General features: G+C 51.0%; 9 protein-coding genes across 9 annotated transcripts; 4 read left to right on the top strand and 5 right to left on the bottom strand.

Moving 5' to 3' along the window:
* Positions 1 to 146: 146 nt before the first annotated feature.
* IAQ61_006089 (uncharacterized protein) lies at positions 147 to 1,141 on the bottom strand (the record flags this gene model as incomplete). Its single annotated transcript, XM_066097045.1, has 6 exons — positions 147 to 247; positions 326 to 433; positions 499 to 693; positions 863 to 878; positions 987 to 1,030; positions 1,087 to 1,141. The coding sequence occupies 6 exons, from the start codon at positions 1,139 to 1,141 to the stop codon at positions 147 to 149; spliced, it is 519 nt and encodes a 172-aa protein (XP_065953037.1).
* A 1,543-nt stretch (positions 1,142 to 2,684) lies between these two features.
* On the bottom strand, positions 2,685 to 4,210 carry IAQ61_006088 (uncharacterized protein; the record flags this gene model as incomplete). Its single annotated transcript, XM_003835837.1, has 3 exons — positions 2,685 to 2,924; positions 3,043 to 3,392; positions 3,469 to 4,210. The coding sequence occupies 3 exons, from the start codon at positions 4,208 to 4,210 to the stop codon at positions 2,685 to 2,687; spliced, it is 1,332 nt and encodes a 443-aa protein (XP_003835885.1).
* Positions 4,211 to 5,151: 941 nt separating this feature from the next.
* Positions 5,152 to 9,608, bottom strand: IAQ61_006087 (uncharacterized protein). The gene is made up of 4 exons (XM_003835838.2): positions 8,933 to 9,608; positions 7,232 to 8,855; positions 7,063 to 7,182; positions 5,152 to 7,015 (listed from the first exon to the last, which is right to left on the bottom strand). Exons 1-4 carry the CDS (start codon positions 9,215 to 9,217, stop codon positions 5,268 to 5,270), a joined length of 3,777 nt encoding a protein of 1,258 aa, XP_003835886.1. The 5' UTR covers positions 9,218 to 9,608; the 3' UTR covers positions 5,152 to 5,267.
* Positions 9,609 to 9,857: 249 nt separating this feature from the next.
* IAQ61_006086 (uncharacterized protein) lies at positions 9,858 to 11,339 on the top strand (the record flags this gene model as incomplete). The annotated part of the gene is made up of 4 exons (XM_003835839.2): positions 9,858 to 9,930; positions 9,984 to 10,099; positions 10,156 to 10,312; positions 10,384 to 11,339. The coding sequence occupies 4 exons, from the start codon at positions 9,858 to 9,860 to the stop codon at positions 11,337 to 11,339; spliced, it is 1,302 nt and encodes a 433-aa protein (XP_003835887.2).
* A 368-nt stretch (positions 11,340 to 11,707) lies between these two features.
* Positions 11,708 to 12,981, top strand: IAQ61_006085 (uncharacterized protein; the record flags this gene model as incomplete). Its single annotated transcript, XM_066097044.1, has 4 exons — positions 11,708 to 11,784; positions 11,836 to 12,194; positions 12,245 to 12,652; positions 12,743 to 12,981. The coding sequence occupies 4 exons, from the start codon at positions 11,708 to 11,710 to the stop codon at positions 12,979 to 12,981; spliced, it is 1,083 nt and encodes a 360-aa protein (XP_065953036.1).
* A 720-nt stretch (positions 12,982 to 13,701) lies between these two features.
* Positions 13,702 to 14,408, bottom strand: IAQ61_006084 (uncharacterized protein; the record flags this gene model as incomplete). Its single annotated transcript, XM_003835840.1, has 3 exons — positions 13,702 to 14,148; positions 14,204 to 14,278; positions 14,328 to 14,408. 3 exons carry the CDS (start codon positions 14,406 to 14,408, stop codon positions 13,702 to 13,704), a joined length of 603 nt encoding a protein of 200 aa, XP_003835888.1.
* A 1,042-nt stretch (positions 14,409 to 15,450) lies between these two features.
* On the bottom strand, positions 15,451 to 16,282 carry IAQ61_006083 (uncharacterized protein; the record flags this gene model as incomplete). The annotated part of the gene is made up of 2 exons (XM_066097043.1): positions 15,451 to 15,764; positions 16,225 to 16,282. 2 exons carry the CDS (start codon positions 16,280 to 16,282, stop codon positions 15,451 to 15,453), a joined length of 372 nt encoding a protein of 123 aa, XP_065953035.1.
* A 697-nt stretch (positions 16,283 to 16,979) lies between these two features.
* Positions 16,980 to 18,449, top strand: IAQ61_006082 (uncharacterized protein; the record flags this gene model as incomplete). Its single annotated transcript, XM_003835841.2, has 1 exon — positions 16,980 to 18,449. The coding sequence occupies one exon, from the start codon at positions 16,980 to 16,982 to the stop codon at positions 18,447 to 18,449; it is 1,470 nt and encodes a 489-aa protein (XP_003835889.2).
* A 373-nt stretch (positions 18,450 to 18,822) lies between these two features.
* On the top strand, positions 18,823 to 22,751 carry IAQ61_006081 (uncharacterized protein; the record flags this gene model as incomplete). Its single annotated transcript, XM_003835842.2, has 5 exons — positions 18,823 to 19,683; positions 19,734 to 21,543; positions 21,600 to 21,814; positions 21,870 to 22,624; positions 22,682 to 22,751. 5 exons carry the CDS (start codon positions 18,823 to 18,825, stop codon positions 22,749 to 22,751), a joined length of 3,711 nt encoding a protein of 1,236 aa, XP_003835890.2.
* Positions 22,752 to 22,832: the final 81 nt, after the last annotated feature.

Below are 22,832 nucleotides of genomic sequence, written 5' to 3'. Positions count from 1 at the left end.
AATTGGTTTTGTCGAGAATGATCTGCTCAAAAGGTGAGTAGCTTGGTTCGCCTCTTGTAACTAGGCAGCTGCAGGCTGCTACTAAGCGGAGCTAAGTGGCTGTAGGCAACTACATAGGCCTGTCATCGTTGAGTCATCGCTGAACCTTAAGAGATGTATTCTTGTCGGAGGGGATCGCAACCTAATGAGCGGCTGTGAAGAGATGGAGGAGAGTCAAAGGGTTCCTTTGCATGGTGGCTGGCAAACGCTAGGCTAACGTTAGGTACCGGTACGGGCGGTACCTAGGGCCGTCGGCATGATGATGATCGCACAGACTCCAACGCACATTGTGCCTTTGATCCAATTTGGCATGAGCCTGATCGAGCCAACAAAGGGGGTAACGACGAAGTTCTGACACGTTGGAGCTTTGTGAAAGCCTGCCTAAAAAGAACTACTGTCCATCAACGCCAAATCAGCAAAGCCTACTATTCTGCCTACCACAGCTTGTGCAGCACTTACGCCAACCTCGAGGTACAAACATCAAGATATAAATGCTCGAAATAAAATGAAATTGGATCTGGGAAGAAAGAAAGTACTGCTTGGTGATCGAGGGATGGTGCCAAGATACTATGAGGCCGGACGTGTCGATCCAGGAAGAGTGAGGCGCGCCCAGCACCACCGCAACCTGAGAGTTGTAACGGTATGAGAGCTTTGCTAGCGAATGTATTTTCATCTTCAGTCCTTGGCGTCATGTTTGTCGTTGGATGGGAGATTGCATCTGGTGTTCACAATCTTCGGCGAATGAATCTGGGCATCCTCCAACATGACAGGGGCGTTCCTCGAACATAAATACTGGTGGTATATGTGACTCATGTGTACTTACACCTTATATTGACATCCTAGTTGTGGCAAAATTTATCTCCAATTAACTCCAGCATCCAGGTCACTGCCTTCTCAGCGTTTCCATCTTTGAACCCTCCGGTTGCAGCCTCTGCCTAATCCCGGACCCTGGTAGGCATCGATTGCTCGATCTCTTGCGTGATGTGCATGCCTGTCTTAACTTCGTTAAATATCGTATCGATCCTGCTGGACATGGCCATTTGGGACCTTGAGCTTGCCTCGCTGACCGTACTCCGTTCCTCGAATCGATTTGCGCTGACATGACCGAGAGCCTGATTAGGGTAATGACAAATTACCTTTCTCAGCTGATAAAGTCCTATCTTTTTTTATTAGTCTCGGAGGCCTGGTCGGTGAGTGGTGCAAATAGTGAAGCAGCTGAGAAAAACCCGATACATGTTGTATCAGAGACTGCCCCTAAATAGTTGGGCTCCAATTATACTTCATAGACTTCTCTAACACTTTCCCATCATTCATCAGTAGACGATAACTGACGTGTTCTCGAATGCACTTGCGAAGTCAATTTATAACAGAGTGCATCGATCATTGGCCGCCACCACAACACTGCGCCACAGTCTCTCCACAAACGACGCTTGAACATACATCCACACGGCGACCCCGAGCCTGAATGTTGCCACCAATTTCAATTTCTATATAACTTTCCTTCGCCTTCATAAATCTGTTGAGTCAACAATACGGCTCATTGTTGGTCGTCGGGCTTCACTAGCCATTTATGCAGGATGAACACATCATGCAAGCCAAAGGTGCAGTCCATCCAATCAAACCCACAGTAAACTAGGAATAGAACGCAAAAGTATATATCGTGTCTCCTTACACCAAGTCGAATATGCAGCCTTCTGTGGACATACGCATCCACCAAATATCTCAGTCAAGCCCAGCTCAGCGAAGCCCAATCTCTACCTGCATGAATTAATAATCTCCCAACCTGAAATCCATACCAAAATCCCACGTGGCCTAACATTGTTCCTCAGGATGCCTGACATGGCCCAATACATGCTATCACCTCACACAGCCCAACTCATCCAGCCCAAACCAACCCCCCAAAAGATGTTTCATTAAATGCTACTTTTTCTGCACACAGCCCAGAATATTGCATCATCTCAAAAAGTTGTACCCACTTCGACATCCTATAGATACTACACATACACCACAGACAGACTTACACATTCATATACACAACACACCGTGCACTTTGATATCGTCCAACTTCTCCGTGACAACTTGTTCCCAATTCAAATCTGATACCAAGACTGGGTTATATAGATGGGACTTTATCCAACTTTCTTTCGCTAGTTCAAGCTGAAGCCATGTACTAGACAGCCACCGATCTGATTTCATGCTATTCCGATTTACTACAAGGAGACATTTTCACATGATAATTGCACATACTTATTGTATACCACTGCTCGCGCTCCAAAATTTGCATTTGGGAGGGATAAAACTTGCGCAATATATCTAATCTGGGGTTGCTTTGGTTTGGGAGGGTACTGGAGGACAAGGATAGAGGGTGCATGGAGTGTTTTTTATACTCCCGTCTCTTTCTCTCTTTCTTTCACTTTTCATATATCTACACGTACAAGTCTTCATATTCGTGCCCACTGGCACATAATTACTTGTCATTTGATATTGTCGCCATTACTTTACCATAGACCCATAAACCCGGATATCTAGTCCCCCTATTCCAACCCGCCACCCCATCCTCAGCCTTCTCCACAGACTCTTGGTCCATCTCCCAGCCCTCCACTGACCCAGCGAATACCCCCACCCCCCTCTTCCTCTATACCAGTCTAAGCAGGATTATACCCCTTACTCCAATCCGAACACTCGACCTCCAACAACCCCTTATCCACATTCCGACACGTCACCAAACTCGAGCCATTAATCGTCCTGATATCGATATTCTGTGCCACAATGCCCGAGCACGTTTCCGGGCTCGAACAGACAATGTGGCCGACGAGCGGGGAGAAGACGCGGTTGGTGCGGCCGCGGATGTTGCGGAAGGTTATGTCTTGGATGTTGAGTTTGCTCTAGGGGGTTGTGTTAGTTAGGTGGTGTTTTGTGGGGGTAGGGGTGGAGTGGAAGGGGTGGGTGTGAATCATGTGCGGTTGGATGAATGAGAAGAGCTAAGCAAGAAGAAAAACTCACGGGATGTTTAAAACACTCTTCCTCATCATCCTGTCCATAACATTGCGTAATCGTAATCCCATAATCCACGTTATCTAAAAACATGCCGTCGTAGGTGACGTTGCGTACGAGGCCTCTGCCCCCACCACCCGTCAGGCTCTGCGACTTCTCGGCGTAGGCGTCGGGCCAGACTTTGATGCGTGCGCCCTCGGAGGAGTTGTACATGCTAATGTTGCGGACGAGGATGTCTTGCACGTAGTCGACGCGGGCGGGGTACTGGCCGAGACTGCCGACGGAGATGCCGTGGGTGCCGTTGCATTGCATGTTTTGGACGAGGATGTTGGTGCTGTTGGGCTTGAAGGAGACGCAGTCTGGAATTGGGGGGTTAGTGGGGAGGGGTGATGGAGGGGTGTATATGTATGGTAGTATAGGAGAGGGAGGACCTACCATCACCATTTGTGACTGTGGAGTTCTCAATCACAATTCTGTCACTGCGGTAAGTATCCCAGCCATCTGTGTTCTTTTCGAAATTTCCGTTATTGCTCGTGGAAAACAGGTCGAGGCCAGAATACACGACGTCTGTGGAGTTGATAATGACGTTGTGCCAGAACGGGGCGTTGCGCATCTTGATATCGCTCACGGTTCCGCCGTCGAGACCAACAATGGCAAACAAGACTGGCCGTCGAATCTTCTTATCCTTAGTATACGCATCATACCAGTTTTGACCGTGGCCTTGGACTTCGCCACCGCCGTAGATGTTGACATCCGATCCACCAAGGATGAAGAAGGAGGTCGCATTTTGGTATTGCAGATCGAACGAGTTGGCTTGCCAGTATGTGAGATTGTCTGCTGGAAACGAAAGGCGGCCTTGAATGTCAATATCTATTGATTTCAAGCCAGTGAGATTCATGGGCGAGGTAATGGTGTAGGTATGTTTTTCTGCCAGGATAACATGACCCCCGTTGTTACAGTCCTGGACCGCTTTTAGGATGTTTTCGGCATCGTCGGTCTGCAAGTCGTCGTGCGACTCTGCAATGCAAGTGCGATTGCGCTCTGGAAAGCTCACCGCATGGAAAGGACGAGGGCTGCGTAGGGTTTTGAGGAAGTTTTCGGCCACGAATGCTGATGATACCACAGGGGGGAGGAGTAATGCAGTTAATGAAAACGTTGAGATACCGGTAGCCAACATGATGAAACACTGGACCACCTTCGTCTAATTGAAGATCCTACAGGAGGTCTCTACCTAGGTGTTAACTTATTATAAATGTTTCCTGGGAAGCTTCCTGAATCGCGTAAATAGCAGAAGTTGTAATAATTCCTCCGTGGAGACATGCCAGACCGCTCTCACAAAAGCCTAGCTTCAAGGATCAAAGGGTGTTCCCCACAAAAGCTTCCCCATGTTCTCCGCAATCGTACCGAGCTCTTGGGATTCCGGGTGAGTATCGACCGTGGAGTAACAGTAAGGCCATGGAGGTGAGGCTTTGAATGATGTGCCACAACCGCACGCCTACGGTAGCTTGTACGGTAACGGTAATGTTAGTCGGAAAGCATCTATCCAATGCAGAAACAACAAAGCCCAGTAGGTAGGATATGGTCATCTGGCTACCAAGAAATGATGCCCAAAACAAGATACTGACTATAACCAGCGGGCCAAGAGGATTTTCGTGGGGAAAGTTAGGCGGCCAATTCAGGGTGTGGGGAAGACGTAGTTGAATAACTTTACGATGCAAGGTAGCCCGCGATTGTTCCACCAATTATCACCGCCCAAATCCGACTCCTTACTACCGGTACCATACCGTGTGCCTAGACGGCATCCGGCTAAAAGACTCTTCCCCCAGACCAGCAAATTAGGGATGTAACATTCGGATTTAGTTTTGTTGCAACAGTTTGTAAACAAACAAAAACAGATCGCATCACCGACTTTGTTGAAGCTTGTGTTAAGAACGTCTCCACGCTGCATGTTCGTGAAGACTTGACCACAACAGGCGACAACACAACGATACAACACCCACCTCTTCGAACATACCAGCAACCCCAGTATGCAGACAAAAACAGCAGCAACATCGACGTAACGCAGACAAGCCTCCTCGCCACTATCGTCTCCCCTCACATCTTATTACAGACTTAAAAGCACATTATTATCAAATTGGCTGCGCAACGAAGGTAGTGTGTTTTTTTGCCGATTCTGTAAGAATCCAAGGCTGCGATTCCATGCAGCCAACTCATTCAATCCTACTACTATACTATTACAGCACAGCTTCAGGTGCAGGACCCGTCCCCTCATCCCCCGGTATCCAAACACCAACGCCCTTTTTCTCCATGCGCAGGCCCTCTGTCGCCTGAACCTTGAGAGTTTTATTGAAGTATCGATCCATGACCTTGAGATGTGGTGTGATCCAAGTGGCCGTGACAAGGGGGAGCAAGCTATAGCACACAGTCTGCCTGCTCATGGGCAGCAGATGCAAGGTACGGAGTTTTGGGCCGCTAAAGCCGAATTCCTCACTGGCTTCCATGTTGACTTCAAAGGTGAGGAAGTGCATGGTGGGGTTTTCGAGTGTGTAATCGAGGTGCACTAGTGAGGCTACTGAAGTTGAGTATTGGACTGAGGCTAGGACGCGAGGCTCGCTCGAAGGTATTTGTATGCGTGGTATTGGGAGACAGGAAGTTACCACCGGAGCATTAGGGATGGAAGTCCGCTGCCAGGTAATGTTGAGGGTCGTGTCGAGCGCGGTTGACCGTCGCTCTTCCAGATTATTTTTTCGTACATCAAGGCTGAAGGCCCACTCGCTCAAGATCTGAGGGTCCATGGCCTGCTCGCCTGCCTCGAATTCCTTCGTCACATCGCATGTTGCACCGCCATGGACGCCGTGGACTTTGACAGCTAGGTCACTGACTGTCAGCTGTTCATCGGCGAATGATGCAACCTTTGCTCGCAGGCCCCACTTCTGTGCAATGCCAAATGCGTCGGCTGATTCTGGGTTGAAGTTGCTCTCAGCATCCCGTAATTCGAAGTAGCTTGGCCATGGCTCTGGATGAACGCGGGCGTTGAGGTCATAACTTGCTTCAAAAGGCGCATTGAAGACAAGATCTGCTACCATGATCTTGGATATTGGGATGTCGCGATCGCTGAGAAGATGGTATAGTACCTTAACCTCTAAAGCAAAGTCTGCCGGATCAGGAGGCGCTGTAAAATGTATCTTCTCCACTGTGCTGGCGCCCTGTGATAGCTTGCCGACAACATGACCCGGCAAATCAACGTCTTTGAAACCATCCACCTGTGGAGGTACTTCTTTCATCGGTGACGAGGCTGGCCGTTCGAGCCAGGCGAACCCCAGAGCATCCTGTTGACGACCTAGCAGCCGTACTTCAAGGACAGCTTCCGTGTCTTCTTCTTCCTGGTTTAGGATCTCAATAGCCAGAGTGACCGGTTCATCGGTGAAGTACTGAGTTCTTACATCCGGTAATCTGATCTCCACTTTCGGTGGCTTTGGAAGAATATGAACCGACAATCCTCCAGCTCCTTTATACTTTCTTGGCTTGACTGCTCCATTCGAAGTGACCCACCATGCTGGGTTAGGGCTACTGTGCAAATCCGTGTCCGAGCAAGTGAGGTTGAAGTGATCCGTGTTCACCTCAAATACACAAGAATCTGCATCCACATCACCTGCTTCGCGGAAGATAAGAGGGAAGGTGTAGACGTTGGTTTGACCAGGATAAATGGTCAAATCACTCACGCCGGCCCATTGGGGCTTTTGGCCAGATGTAGAAGTTTCCTCCAGCGTACATGCCAACATTCTGGATGTCGTCACTGCGGTTTTCTCATCTCTTTCATGGCTCAGTTGTACCTCACTCAAGGCCCCGCTGAAGTGGTAGGAGAGAGACGACAATGTAACGGGCGCAGACCCCTGGCGAGCATTGGACGTGATTGTCATTTGTGATTGCAGAGGCTCTCCTACATTGCCTTCACTTTCGGAGAAGGCGAAGGTTATGATCACTACATCGTCATCAGCGCTCACTTCGCTTGTACGGGAACATACTTACAAGGAGACATGTGATCTTTGGCATTCAAATTCACGTTGATCTTATCTGCGGGTTCATCCTTGGCGAATACGTCCAAGCAGACCATCAAGTCGTGTTTGTACCTCGTTTTTCCCGGAATCACTGGACATCGTCAGTAGGAGTTTGCTTACTAGTATACAAAGATACTGACTTTGAGTGTACAGTTCCCACTCGGTAGCGACATAAGCTTCTTTGTTCTGAACGCGCAAAGCACACTCGTGAAGGGCCCACAACACCTCGGAAGCTAGATTGTACCAGCCTTCCTTCCTCCAAGCCATCGTCTCCCATAGCGGCCGAAGTACCTTAAACGCGTCATCAAACCTCTTCACGTGAAGCAAGGTTCTAGCTACCTCTAATTGCAGCTGATCTACCTTGCGGTGCTGACCACGACTCTTGAATTCTTGTATGGAGGCGTTCATTTTTGCAGCAATATCACTCCAGTGTTCAAAACCCCCTCCAACACCTGGAAGAGGGTATTCTTCATGAGGCTGTGGGACGAGGTATTGATCGTAGATCTGATTTCGGCTTGATACCTTTGTAGCGGGAGACATACCCGGTGGAGTGCGGTCCTCTTCAGGTATGTCACGGGCAAGAATATAGCGTCTCTTTGCATGGTCACTAGACATCTTGTGCCAATACCCGGCGTGGTGGAGAAGCTCCCATGGCGGGAACCGTTCACCGACGGGGAATGATTTCTCAGGTGGGGAGAATACTGCTACCATGCCCTTACTTGGAGGATCTGAGTCTTGGAGTTGCTTTCCTACCGCGAACACGGGCAGTTCGGCCCGCTGAATGGCTTGCGCCATAATTCGCGCCCATCGCGATTCCCATGCTTGCCATCCGTAATTTGAGGAGCCCTTGCCTCGACGATCAAGGACATCTCTTAGCCTAAGCTTATATCTTAACCACGTTTGGGCTGCAGAAGTAGGGCAGTTCAGCCACAATTGGCAGCGAATATGTCGAAGCGCTACGATATCGGCCAACAAACGTATTTCGTCCCACCTGGGTGACCAACTTGCGGTGGTCTCGAACAATCCTTCAGCGCCGAACAATGATTCGAGAGTAATGTTATAATGTCGTTGTGCAGCATCCATTTCCTGACGAAATTCTGCAAAGATTCCCAACTTGAAGTCATAGCGGATGCCCCAGCCAGGGTAGGACAATGTTTGTGACGTGCCTCGTGTCGGTGGGGCTGTAGGAGGCGGTACAGAACCGCGGCTTTTCTTCCGTCTGGCATGCTTGGTGAGATCTCGGTAGTACTCGACGCAAATGGGCTGTAAAATGGACAAGATGCTTGTCACGAAAGCTCGTAACTCGACCTGTGATGTGTTTGGAGGGAGGAAGAAGAACGAGTTCTTGGGGTCCAGACCAGTGGCTCTTCGTATCACCGTCAAACGCTCTTCAATATCAGGCGCCTCCAGTATCGTTTTGTTGCTTAGAAGTACCACGGCGAACCGCGTGCGATAGTCCGACTTCTGAATCTGGCTCTTGATCCGGTTGATGTCCGTTTTCAGTTGATTGTCGTGCAGGCTATTTGTGATGGGGTCTGTGGTGAAGTCGAAGAAGGAGATGAACACAGAAGGTACATAGTGCTGGTGCTTGGAAACCCAGACAGGAGCGATGACGCCGTCTGGGAAGGTGGTCGAGCTGGGGGACAAGGGCGAGATGGGCGAGTGCAATGTCCACGAGGTTGCTGCGGCTATCGTGGGGCTACCTGGAGGCGTCGTTGCCCACGTCGTGGGAGCATCGGCCTTTTTCGCTGGCAATTGATATTGCTAGCCTTCATCAGCATTGCTCCTTTGCTCCCTTGGGGGGAGGAGGGGGGGAATCCAAGGACAAAGTGCTGACCTACCCGGCCAACAGCTCGAAATCGGAAGCCATGTGTGAGACCTGATCGATGGAAGGACCGTCCATTCCACGGCGCATTGGTCCCATCGGCGCTCAAGAACTCGTCGAGTAATTCGGTGGCACGTTCGCTGGCGACAGGCGGCGACTCTGCGTTGATAGTAGTGACTGCTCGGCCGGGCAGCACGTCCTGGGCGGCTGCTGGAGGTTCGCGCTCTTTGCTAACTCCGAGGCCAGACAGGACTATGAAGGGCAGATTATGGACTACATAGTCGGGAGGGTAGGCCTCCATGGTGGCGCAATTATATCTCCATATGCAGTATCTACTGTCCCAGGTCAAACAGTTGGAGGGGCGGCGCAAGACCCAGGCGGCGGGCGGGCAGTGAAAACAGGGCGTGTGGGACGAGGGGAACAAGAACAGGACCACTACCGGTACCGGTAAGTAGCCTCCCTCGATCTCCCGTCTTTCCCCAAGTCGCGAAGAGGAGTGATTTTTGTCGGTGGGTGTACACCTAAGCGCAATCAATGGTGGCCTTGTCCCTTGCCCCGAGTGATGTTCATGTTGCCTTGGACCCTGGACGATTGCACGTGAATCTTATCTAGGTTACTCAGTGCTGGAAGCGGGCGATGACATGGGGCAGAGGATTGATGGGAAACCAGGGTGTCCACTGGTACCGGTACGGTACGGTAGCGGCAGCTCTCCGCACCGATACACTTTCATGCCCGACTTTGCTTTCACCGTAGCAAGCTCCGTCTAGCTGGTCGTACACTATCCATAGCTTACCGGTAGTTCCCTGGGCTCGATCCTCGGCGCATTGCCTCGGCCAGCTGCACGCACACTACATCCCTCCCCTTCACCTTTCCAACGCACAACAGTCGCGTCAACTTTGCGCTCAAGCTGCCCAGACAGCTCTACTCTCGCTTCCTTCACCATGGCAGGCCAACAGCAGCAGATTATGGATACCATCTTCGCCATGAAGCGGAAGATGCTGCGAAGAGACGACTGTATGAGCTGCCTTGCTCTTCTTTCCTACCAAAGGCGCAGCTGACACTTGCAGCCGACACAGAAGAAGGCTCGTCTTTGGACAGCAATAAACAAGATCTGCGCCGAAAAGTCCGCTATCCACGCGCGAGCGACCCAGACTTCCTGTCAGATCCCCGCCCATACAAGAAGGTGTGTTGTTCTTTATCGTTGCCTGTGAAGAAAGCTGGTTGACTGACTCTCGACAGCGCATCGAACATGCTGGTTACCACAGATCCATCCTGCAACGCAACCCACCGCGCTACGATGCGGATGGCGACATTGTTGAGCCTGACGACGAGTATGACGAAGAGGACCATCTGGAAGCTGTAGAGGAGAACCCGTATGGCGACATTCGCTTGGAGAGTACGCGCGCGCTCCCGTTATACATCCATGTGTGTGCGTTGATAGGCAGGAAAGCTAATCACAATGTCTAGGTGTACTTGCGCCCTTGACCTCGGCCGCTCATCTCGCCAATCATCCAGCCTTGAGTCTCGCATACACTTCGAAACACCTCACAGACCTAGCCAACGAAGCAGGCAGTTTGTCGCGCAAGGAAAAGGTCCAAATCGCACGCGCGAAGGGCTTGTTTCTCAAACTCCAAGGAGACTCTGATTTTGCGCCGGCTGCCTTGGCCGCTATGACCAATGCGCCATTTTCAAACCCTGTCGTCAATGGTATACATGAGCACGCCGAGCACGACGAGCAAGAAGACACCCGTGACGTTGAGATGCAGGAGACGGTAGAAGACACACAGGTCAATGGGTTGCACCAGAAGGACCGAACCAATGGCAGCACAACCCCTGAACAAGCTGATGGCGGCGATACGACAATGAACGGGACACATGATGGAGACCTCGGAAGACTGGAAGAGAATGGCCAAGGCGCAAACTCTCTCACAGCCGATGATGCGTCTGACACTGGCTCGCAACACACAGCCCATCGGATGACCACTCGCGCAAGAGCACATGCGGCCTCTACCCCCTCTCCGCCCCAGTCCCCTTCGGGTAACAGCAACGCGATTCATCCGCTATTCACATTTCCAACCGATTCGTTACCTGATCGCGATTTTGGTCTTCCACCTGGCGAAGCCGAGGAGACACGCATGCTGCTCATGGCCTATGTACAAAAGCAAGAAGAGATCGCGCGCATCACTTTGGATCTCCATCATGGCCTGCTGCAGGCAGATCGTATGCGGCAAGATGTATACAAATGGTCCAAAGCCGAAGCCCATGTCGGAGAGATGAGCGATGGTGAAGACTGGTACGACAATGAAGAATGGGGCCTAGAACAAGACTTGGTAAAAGGTAGAGATGAAGAAGACGACGAGACAGCGGTTGCGGGGAAGAAGAGCACAAGGCAGCGGCGCAAGCCAGACAAGGACGATCGCTAGGAGCCATGTCTACCCAGTTCACTAAAATACCTCTCACGCCGCAGGGGAAGTACGCAGAAACGAGTCCGGTTCGCGTCAGCAGATTCCGTCATCAGAGAAGAAGTGGAAGAAGAAAAAGAAGAAAAAGAAGAAGAAGAAGAAGAAGAAGAAGAAGAAGAAGAAAAAGGAAACTATTGCTAGGCGATATCGATCATCGAGTATGTGTGTGCATTGGCTATACCCGTCGACTCCAGTAGTTTCCTAGCACTCGTCGTGTCCTCCACTCGCTCTTGCCCCTTTGCACGCGAGATCACGTGCTTTCGCGTCAATGCACATGCTTCAACCCACTCAAACTTGTTGCTTCACTCACCTCACCAACAACAGCAGCAATGGAGTTCGAGTTAAGGTGCAATGACCTCAAGTGCCGTACAAATCTGCACGATCGGGCTGTTGTGACTACATGCAGGTGTGCCGCCTGCCTCGACAAATTGCACATGTTGTCACTCATCTAGAACAGCCACGTCTTCTGCACACAGTGTGCAGATTTGACCGGACTGTCAAGATCGACAAACGCCAATCGAACATGCCCAGCATGTAGCGCCTCGCTCCACAATCCAGACGATGTGGTCATCGCAGGCCTGAACCCTTCTGAAGATTACAAGACCAGTGTCCTTTCTGGTCTCAGCCCGACGCTTATAATGGAATGTGCAAGTCGCGGCTTGGCCTTCCATAGTTACCAGACATCGCAGGAGATAGTTTATCAAGAACATCTTGCCAAGGGACTAACTGAAAAATACAATGTCTTGAGCCAACAGATGGACCAGCTCATCCATGACGCAAACGCTCAGATCAAGGCACATCAGGACAAGATGCAAGGTACAGCTTGTCTCTCTCTGAAGATGTTGTCGAGCTTACTCTAGCGATAGCCATGCAAGCGGAGCAAGCCTCCCTCGTGAGCAAGAACCAGGAGCTCGCCAATGCTTTCAAGGAAAGAGCCAAAGCGCTATCACAGACGCAAAAGATGTACCAGGCCCTCAAGGCACAAGTCATGGCGTCCCAGGTTGCCAATGCTGCTGGGGATGAAGCAGAGTATGCCCTCAATACAGCTCGTGGCCATCGCTTCATCGATCGACTTCCAGGCGCCCGAATCGGTTCTGCAAACTTCCACCGCATGGCCGATCGCCAGCAAGGCCATAAGCGGGCGCATGATCGCAACCATAGCAGGAGCTCTGGAAGCAGTGGCCATTTACAGTCAGGTGTGGTCGGCGGTGCCGGCCCTTCCTTCGCATCCCATCTGCAAGGTCGAGGTTTAGATGGCAGGAATTTCACTGGTCGTACGTTATTCCCCATGTCCCGCATTTCCCATTGACAAAAGACCAGCTACGCAAATTCTCAAATCAGGCATGCTTACCCAAACACCACAGAATCTGCACCCGCCACAACACCCTCACAAGCTCACAGAAGCCGTCTACCCGTCCTCGGCGGAAGCAACCAGAACCCTTATCTGAGCCAGAACGCCAATGTCCCCTATCAAGCTTCTCCATCCACCAGACTGCCGCTTGGTAGCGGTGTTGCTGCACGCCAGATGGGCAATACGCCGTTTGCAAGGACTTCGGCCAGGGGGAGCGCGAGTAACAATAGTACGCGTCCTTTGGGCCGATGAGCGTGTAGACATGCGCGCGTGCGTGTTGGGATGGAGGTGCTTGTTCCCCTTTAATTTACTTGCAAGGAGGGTGATAGTGGGAAGAAGTAGAAATCAATCACTTGTCTTCATGATGTTAGCAGGCCATGCCTGTTTTTTGTTGAATATGTGCACGTCGTATTGTGGGTGGGGGGGGGCAATGTGACTGTGGAGCACGTGTGCTTTTTCTGGTATTAGAGTAAAACATGGTGTTGCATATAATACATATGTGATTATAATTTGGCTGTTAATGCGGGTCTCATATATTCTGTGTTCTTGTTATGCACTAGTAGGGTATATCATTGGCTTTTTTGGCTTCTTCTCTACTTCCCTTCTTCCCTCTCCAGCAATCCCCTGTTTAAAGAACCTAAAATGCAATACAGGGGGTAAATAGACAGTATACTACAACCACTCAATATTACTAGTAGTGCAGTAATGTCCTCATTGCACTACCATAGATAATTTTCATCTTTATGTTTCCAGGCGGGCTGCGTTTAAAAAGAGAAAAGACGGAGTAATTAGTATACACTAATACTATTAATCTCTTATATATAAAAGCTTCTTTTTTTTGTTTGGTTATATATTATACATGACGCATCTCTATCATCCATAACCCATCATCCACGCATTCAACATTACATCCGAAGAACCCCAGTCCCTACCTCTTCTCTCAGCACAGAAAACTGCGACACGATTTTGAAACTACAAGAACATAGCCAAAGCCGCAGCACCGACAAGGACAGCCGCGCCAGTAGCCTGGGGCGCACCGCCCGTGAACTGGGAGACCGAGGCCGAAGGAGTGGGCATGGCGCCGCCAGTCGAGTTTCCAGTGGGCGTTGCAAGTGCAGAGGAGACTGCGCCGGCGAGCGAGGAGGCGGCGCTGGCGACGGCGGAGCTGGCTGCCTCGACGGCGGAGGAAGCTGCGGACTGGGCGGAGGAGACGGCCGAGGCGGCAGAGGAGGCAGCAGAGGAGGCGGCAGAGGGTGCGGCTTCAGTGGGACTGGGCATGGCGCTGCCGGCGCCGGGAATGACGATGGGTGCGCCGGCGTCCTTGCATGTGGTCTGGACGGCGGAGATGGTGGCGGCTTGGTCTTCAGCAGAGCAGGCTCCTTCGACACAGGGCTTGACCTTGCCTAGGAGAGTGGCGCCCTGGAAAGGGTCAGTGGGTAAGAAGATGATGGTGGTGGTATTTAGGGAGAATTACCTGCTTGCAGTGGCATGCGAAGTCAGTCAGGGACGAGCAGCCATCGCTGGTCAGAGGTCCAACAAAGCAGTTCAACTATTTGGTGTTAGTTGGAGTTCGACCAAGCTGGACCGACGAGACCTACGGCACACGAGGGGATGTTGTCGAGCTGGGCAGTGGCAACAGAGGCCAAAGCAACGATGGAAGCGATCTGGAAGGTCTTCATGTTGATGACTGATGGAGTGATCGTTTTGCGTCGGCGGTAGCGAAGGTTTTCTTGTAAGGTATATAGCGACAGTGGAGCTTATGAGTCTATGAACGGACGGCCAACAAAGACTCTTTATAACAAGGCAGGGTCAGCATTGGCCTTCAAGCAGGGAGGCCGAACAGGCTCGTATTGAGGGGCTCCATTTACCGTCATTCACATGTGGAGCCCTGCAACCATCAATCCTCAAATCCTGGGGCATCACCCTGGGGAAGCCTTCACATGAGCAGAGCTAGGCGACAATCCGCAAGATTGAACGCGACCATCCCGGATTCTCTTCCGCGTTGGTGTTAGAGATCGAAGATGGTGTTGGAGCAACGGCCTATCACGTTCGCTCCGAAGTCGTCTGCCCATGTGCTTCCGAGAGAGCAACTGTTATTACGGTAGAGGCCAGAGCGTCAGAGCAGTGATAGGACGTCATTGGCTTGTCGCCATGTTTGAGCTCCTGTGACGAGGCGAAAGGGAAACGGCAATAACACCTAAGAAGGTGTTAAGGCGCCAAGCCTTGCGCGACGAAGCTGTCAAGCTTTCGTTTATTGGATGTTCTCCCGTCCATCAGGCCGCCGATCGTCAAATTAGTGTTCGGACAACCCCAGACGAGGCATAGCCCACGGTAAAAGCCAACTTGAAGACTGGAACAAAGCAGTTCAAAACAGGCGCGTGCAGGCAGGGCAAATGCGACTGTAGGACCAATGCAAAGAACATGACAAAGGAAAATGCAAGATGGTCCAGCTGTGCGCATGTGGCGTGTATCCTGGACCTGGGCATCGTTGATGATGGATGGCTACGCTAACCCCGCAATACCGGCTTGGGCGTCATTCTTCCGGCTACAGTTGGTGTATGGCGTGAGAAGAGAGACATCCTTCAGGTTTTTGCAACAAGCCCGCTTCCTTCCCGTCTTGGTACAGGAACTAGGATTATCGACGGCGCGTCACGCTTGAGCGTTGTGCCAACTACACTTCATAATGTGTGTGAGCTTGTATTGGTCTGAATAACGGGACCACTATGTTTTGTCAGTTTCGATACGTAACTCTGGGGTCACTACGTATTTACTCAGCAAGTTCCTTCGGCTCGTAAACCCGGTCGTGTCTCCCTCTGCATTGTTGAGCCAATTTGGAGGTGCATTTATTGGATGTAGATCGGGGCTAGGATAAGACGTTCCTGCGTCCTTTACTTGCAACCACATTTTGCCTGATGTGGATGGAGGCGGCTCAGCAGGATCAGGCTCCTCGGTAGCATGTGCTTTGGACGACACAGCAAGCCGCGATTGTATTGTATGTCTTAAAGTGCATGGTTCTACGATGGGTTTTGGATTCGCTCCCCTTTGTGAGATTCCGGCCCCAATCCATAAAGCTCGTTTGAAGTTGATCAAAGGTTTACCGGTAAAACATCAGTCATGAACCATAACAACTGACAATCCATTTTTGGGTTCATACCCCAGGGGGCCTTGAAATGTGCCACAATACTTTACCATGCAAGAAACGGTTCGCAGGGGTATTGCAACGCATGCCAATGCACCTCCAAGGAGGTCTATTCGCAAGCAGAGCTCGTCATGATTGCTGTGTCCACGATGGACAAATTGTGTTCGAGGTCCATTTAAGTTTGATGATATGAGGCATTTTCCTAACCTGGAATGTAATTGAGAGGGATGAACTTCAAAGTTTATCCACTCCTGCTATCAATCGGCAAGATTAGGGCCTCTTGGATTCTAGTGATTGAAGAATTGCGGATGTCTGTGAAAAGCAATTGTCGTCTGTGTGAAGGGCGAGAGAGATACAATTCGAGATCAGAATCATCTCGTCATCCGAGACTTCTCTCATGACACTCTTCATCATTGAGGATGCGTGCTTTCTGTGGCGGAAGAGGCTTGCGAGCAATCTCCAGTTCATCATTATTGGCAGACTCCGACTTCCTGATGCCCGCATATTCAGGTTTGTGACATTTATGCCAAGTTTGATTCATCTGGAAATTCCGAGGGATATGTGCATTTTCCGACCGGCGTGGATTCTTCATGTGTACCGCAATCTTTCCATGTGTACGCGTACGTTGGTAGGTGGCTAGAGTCGGACAGTGATACTGTTGAAGAACATGATGAATAACATCTCTTCGATGGTGGAGGCTGCATTGAAAGAGTGATTCAGGCATATAAATCTATAGCTAGAAGCGCCATGCATTCTGGGACAGGTATAGATCCCATATCAAGATCTCCAATGTGGTCGCTGTCGAAAGATGGTGAGATGAGAGCATGTCGCGATAAGATAAGACGCGTTTCGGTAGAAAGTCGGGGCGGCGCGATCGCGCTAGTGTTAGCGCTAGTGAAAGTTGAATGTTCGCGACGAGGGAACGTCGACGACAAGTATCAGTATGCAAATCTCGACCTAACAAACGATACCGCATCTAATTGCCACGCTTTATCACGGTCGCCTTGCATTGAAACTCCAGATAATAATCATCTAGAAGTCCACATTTACCCCCAACCAAGAACGTTTTGCCCAAACGAGACGACCTCCACCACGCCCATCAAAGCTCGTCATGATGGCTGAACAGGCTGTGCGGGCATCTGCCAAACGAACAAGAGACATATTTGCGGCCGACTTCGCGACACCAACAGCACTCGAGCACGCCTCCAATCCCATCTACTCGGCACAACCTACAACAAGCGCGCCCTCGGCAGCTGCCGACCAAATCGGTGTCGCGGTGCGCATCCGGAACGAATATGAAGCCGTACGGGAGCTGCCACCTGCTCTGGCTAGCAAGATGGCTGCTGCGGCCTCAACAGCCGCAGAGCGACGCAAGAAGATCAAGGCGCAGAACACAGAGGAGAAGGCGTCCGACCCAAAGATGCAAAGAATCATCGATGGAGTCTCTGAAAAGGCAGACAAGGTGCGGGACTCACAATCGATGCAGCTGGCTGTAAGAGCAGGGGGCAAAGGCGCCGCGCCAAATGCACAGGGGCCTACACCAAATAGGGACCAGACATCGAGTGCGCTCGTTCGGAAAGACGTCGTCAAACAAGCCAAGCCGGAGTGGCACGCTCCTTGGAAAGTTTCTAGGGTCCTCGCTGGCTCCATGGGATGGGTGCGCTCGTTGGCTGTAGATCCGGACAATCAATTCTTCGCTTCAGGGTCCGCCGACCGCACAATCCGCCTCTGGGATCTCGCCAGCGGTCAGCTCAAACTTACGTTGACTGGACACATTTCTGCCGTTCGTGGCCTGGCCATCAGCCCACGGCATCCCTACCTCTTCTCGTGCGGTGAAGACAAGATGGTCAAGTGCTGGGACCTCGAGACCAACAAGGTCATTCGTCATTACCACGGACATCTTAGTGGCGTCTACAGCCTGAGTCTGCACCCAACAGTCGACGTTCTGTGTACTGGTGGTCGCGATGGAGTCGTGAGGGTATGGGATATGAGGACCAGGACGAACATCCATGTGTTGGGAGGACACAAAGGCACAGTCACAAGCATCCAGACCCAGGAGGCTGATCCCCAGGTCATATCAGGTTCCATGGACAGCCAAATACGACTCTGGGATCTTGTCGCTGGAAAGACCCAGACGGTTCTGACACATCACAAGAAGTCGGTCCGCGCACTCGCATTACATCCGACAGAGTACACCTTTGCAAGTGGCAGTGCAAACTCTATGAAGCAATGGTTATGTCCTCGCGGCGACTTCATGCAGAATTTCTCCCCTGTCGACAGCATTATCAACACAATATCTGTGAATGAGGACAATGTCACATTCGCCGGTGGAGACGATGGAAGTTGCAGTTTCTACGACTGGAAAACTGGGTACCGATTCCAGCACGGGGAGCAGGTGGCACAACCGGGATCGCTCAGCGCTGAAGCTGGTGTCATGTGCAGCACGTTTGATAGGACTGGCCTGCGTCTGATCATGGGAGGAAGTGATAAGTCTATACAGGTCTGGAAGCAGGATGAGAACGCGACCGAAGAAACGCACCCTTTGGACTGGAAGCCAACGCTTGGGCGACAAAAGTTTTAGGAGTGGATTGTGTATATACAAGGACGAATCTGGGTTGCATATGAAGCGGAGTTGGATTGGGCGTTTAGCACACTTGCGTGGACTTCTTTCGTTGATACCTGGACGAATAGTCTGAACATGAAAGAGACCTTAATTCATATATTGCCTACCAAAAAAAATTCCTGATGTGCGGACAAATTGATACATGTGAATAGGCACGAATGGTGGGAAGACGGGAGATCCTTGATGCCGTCAAGACCCAAGTACCTTGCGAGGCGACGTCAGTGGCCCAAGCGTGAGAGTTGAATGTGGGCTTGTTGTCGAACACCTAAGCTTCCCGCATCTTTTCAGACAACTCACCCAAGATGCTGGATCGGGCGCTGCCTGCACGATTATGGCCCTGAAGCGCAGAGATGTGATCCTCTCTGCTATCGCCGTCTTCATTGCCTGGGGCTACTTGACTCACTGGCAGCCCAAATTGCACTACCTGCCCTACGCCTTTGTCGCCGGAGTCTTTGCGAGCCTTGCCCTATCAGCATGGCTTATGTTCACGACTGCTTGGAATCCGAAACTCCGGGAGGGCGGCGAGATTAACTATGGCCCTCGCCATGTCGCCTTTGTGGCGCCAGAGAGGTGGAAGGCTGAGAAGGAAGCATTGGACCAGCGGAACATGTACATGATGGAGCCGCTATATCCCGCCTCTTTTATGATTTCGGACAGCCTCGATGTGCTGATTGGACTAATCCTACGCGATTTTGTAAAGAGCTGGTATGGCAACATAAGCAAGAGTCCCACGTTCGTGAATGAAGTGGACAGGGCGGTGAGGGCAGCACTGGGCGAGATCCGGGACCGCATATTGGCAGTGGACATGGTGGAAACGGTTGTCTCGCGATTAATACCGCTCATCACCGACCACCTGCGTGCTTCCTACGAGGCAGAGCGCATTGTGCGGGGACACACGCTATCGCGAAACGTCACAGACTCGGAAGAGCTGGATCTTGCGATAGCAGCTAAGTACAAGGAAGGCCGACTGCACCCTGCAGCTTCATTGGCATACTCGAATACCAAGCCTATACAACAACAACATCTTCGAAGCATTGTCACTCGATTACTACCCAAAATCCTGCCTGCGAATATGCTGACGAGTTCCGCTGTCAATGTACTCATCAAGGAACTTGTGGCCTGCGCAGTGCTGTCGCCTGTGATGCAGATGCTTGCGGACCCCGATACTTGGAATCAGCTCATGGAGGGCTATGTAAGCGTTTTTTTAAAATTAAGATTGGTACGCAGTACTAACAGACTTAGGGACGAAGCCTGTTACAAGAACGAAAGACTGTCCGCAAGCTGCGGGCTGCTCTTGACGAACATGCACCACCGTCGCCGAAGCCTACAAACAATGCCCAGTTCCCTAAGCTCGCGCCTGGAGACAATGAGCGAAAATTCGAGAGGTTCATCCGCGCCATCAGACAGACAAACACACTTGCAGACGCGCGTCGTTTTCGTAGTGAAGTTTCAAGTCAGCTGCAGAAAGACGCCATGGTGGAAGGACAAGATCCTACATACCTTCGGCGGCTAGAGACAGCGAAGCAAATTCTTGATTCAAAGGTTACCAATCTCAGCGCTGGTGGTTCCGTACGAGCAAAAGTGGCTGCACAGGAAAAGCCTAGGCATAGGCGGACGGCGTCTAGATTTGCAAATGCTTCTCTTCGAGAAGTGTTATATGATGCATCAGGTCTTTCATGTTTTATGGAGTTCATGGATCAGGCGCATCTTATGCGTCTAGTACAATTCTGGATTGTTGTAGACGGCTTTCGAAACCCGCTGGAAGTAGAGACTGACGATCCACAAGAATACGTTGGGTCGCTACCGGCATGGTCAGAGTCAGACCGTGCAGATCTGGCTCAAATTTACGAAGGCTATCTGTCAAAATCAGAACTCCAGATCTTACCAGAAGCACGAAAAGCCGTGGGAGAGTTTCTGAAGGCAGGCAGATCTGCAACGCCTCAGCAATACTACAATGCACGGAGTGCACTATTACGTGCGCAGACTGCAGTGTACGATCAACTGCAAGAACCACACTTCCGAAGGTTCAAAAAATCCAACTTATACTATAAATGGCTCGCCATGGATGAAGCAGCAAACTCTGGAAGGAGTTCAGTGAATACGAGGACCGTGGCCCAAACACTGGATAGATCATCCTCAATAGCACCTCTAATGTCAAGGACTCAATCAAAACAGAAGAGCGGTCTACAAGTTCCTCCTGGAAACTTGAGAAGGGCGGTAGCGTCATCTTCAGACTTGAAGAGCCAGGGGATAATGGCGGCCACAGAGCCCCCCGCGAGACGATCTTTAGACGGACCCTTGTCCCCTCCTCGCGCTCCTCTCTTCGATGATGAATATGAAACTGACCCAATGGCGCAATCGACAGCGAGCCTGGACTCAGACTACGGGCAGGAGCGTCCAAATGGAAATAATTCCCGTGTCGTTGACGCAATGTCAGCTGCCTTGACCGATATTATGGACGAGCCGGAGGGCTCCATCTTCTACGAACCCAACCAGAATTCGCTACACGAGAGTGATTTAACAAGAGGTTCTGCTGACTTACCAAGGGCACTTTCTCCAAGTCCCTTGGCTCAGCAACGGAAAGACGGCATGAAACCAAGTATAGCCTCGTTAGGTCTCGTTGGTGATCCCAGAACACGAGGCGTATTCGACGACGACATTTTTGGTGATGAGGAGAAGTTCATCGAAGACGAAATCGAAGACCCCATGCCGCACAATAAGACGGCGGACGAGGAGATTCATGAGGCTGCGCCAGGTGACCTGGGCTTGGCAGAGGCCATTGACGCCCTGACTGCAGATATCGAGCGCCTGGTATCGCAGGAGTCTATCGTCGACTCGTTGACATCCAAAGCCGAATTGACGAACAATGCCGCGGAGCTCAGAATATTGCGGAAATCAAAGGCCAGCTTACAACGAGAAATTGAACGGAAGGAACTACAACGACAGCAATACATCGTGCAGGAAAGTGACAACAGCTTATATGGCCGTGCAAATGTATTTATCCAGTCGATCATGGTCGGTACAGAAGAGGATGGCAAGGAGTACGCTATGTGTAAGTTCGCGTGCATGTCTTTAGGCAAAGGTGCCCATTCTAATGATCATGTTTAGACGTTATCGAAGTTCGCCGAGGTGCTGGCGATCAAATGCCTGCAGCCACTTGGGTCATTTCGCGACGATATAGCCAGTTCCATGAACTGAATAAGAGACTTCGTGCCAAATTCCCAGAAGTTAGAAATCTTGACTTCCCGCGTCGTCAAATGATGCTCAAACTACAGAAAGATTTCCTTCACAAGCGAAGAATTGGGCTCGAGAAGTACTTGAGGGTAAGTTGCTGTCATACTTCAATTTTGGGCTCTTCCCCCTAATCTAGTGATACAGGAACTATTACTTATCCCAGCTGTTTGTCGCAGTCGTGAGCTACGAGCCTTCCTCTCGCAAGCAGCTATCAGCCCGGCCGATGCAATGAGGAATCAAGACCCGAATTCGAACGATTTCGTAACTCGCATCTACAACTCCGTCGCGGACGGCATGGAGGAGTTCCTCGGTAACATTCCTGTGCTCGACCAGCTCTCCGTCGCAGGTCAGAATCTTATATCCGCGGCCACCACTCAATTGGCCAACACAAATGGCGTGACCGCACAGCCAGGCAATCTCTCCGCCTCTGGCGTCCTTGTCGCAGGCGAATCCAACACAGATGCTGAAGCTGAAGCCGAACTTCTCGCCTTCGAAAACAAAGAATTAGAACCGTTTGTCAAACCGATCTGTGACATCTTCCTTGAAACTTTTGAATTGAACCGCGAGAACAACTGGCTTCGCGGCCGCGCCGTTGTCGTGGTCCTGCACCAACTTCTAGGCGGCACCATCGAGCGCAAAGTTCGCGAGTCATTTGACAATTTGCTTTCAGAAAATAACATCGTGAAGTACATTGACACGCTCAAGGACTCCATGTGGTCGAATGGCCGGATGAAAGTCGGTGTTGGGCGGACGGGCCAGGATAAGGAAAAGAGTAGGAAGGAGGCGGCGACGGTACTAAACACTCTGGTTCCGGAATTGGCGTCAAGTGTCGTGGGGAGGCAGAATGCTCAGTTAGCGGCGAAGAAGCTGGAGGGGACAGTTAATAATGCGCGGTTGAAGTAAGTGTTGAGAACGAGGCAGAAATGTGATGGAGTAAGAGACTAACAGAGAGACAGTACTCATTTGGCCTTCACGCTACTGGATGAGATGATCCAGATCTTATTTCCTGATGTTGTGATGAAGTAGTGGTTCTTATTAATGATATGGAAGAAGGTTGTATCAGTGATGTTTGAAGTGCAGGTGAGGACATTGGACAGGCGCCACACA

This window comes from Plenodomus lingam (assembly GCF_022343315.1).
Source record: "Plenodomus lingam strain CAN1 chromosome Unknown contig_23, whole genome shotgun sequence".
NCBI classification, from domain to species: Eukaryota; Fungi; Ascomycota; class Dothideomycetes; order Pleosporales; family Leptosphaeriaceae; genus Plenodomus; species Plenodomus lingam.
Note: the sequence above shows the minus strand (reverse complement) of the source record. Positions and strands in the feature narration are given on the sequence as shown.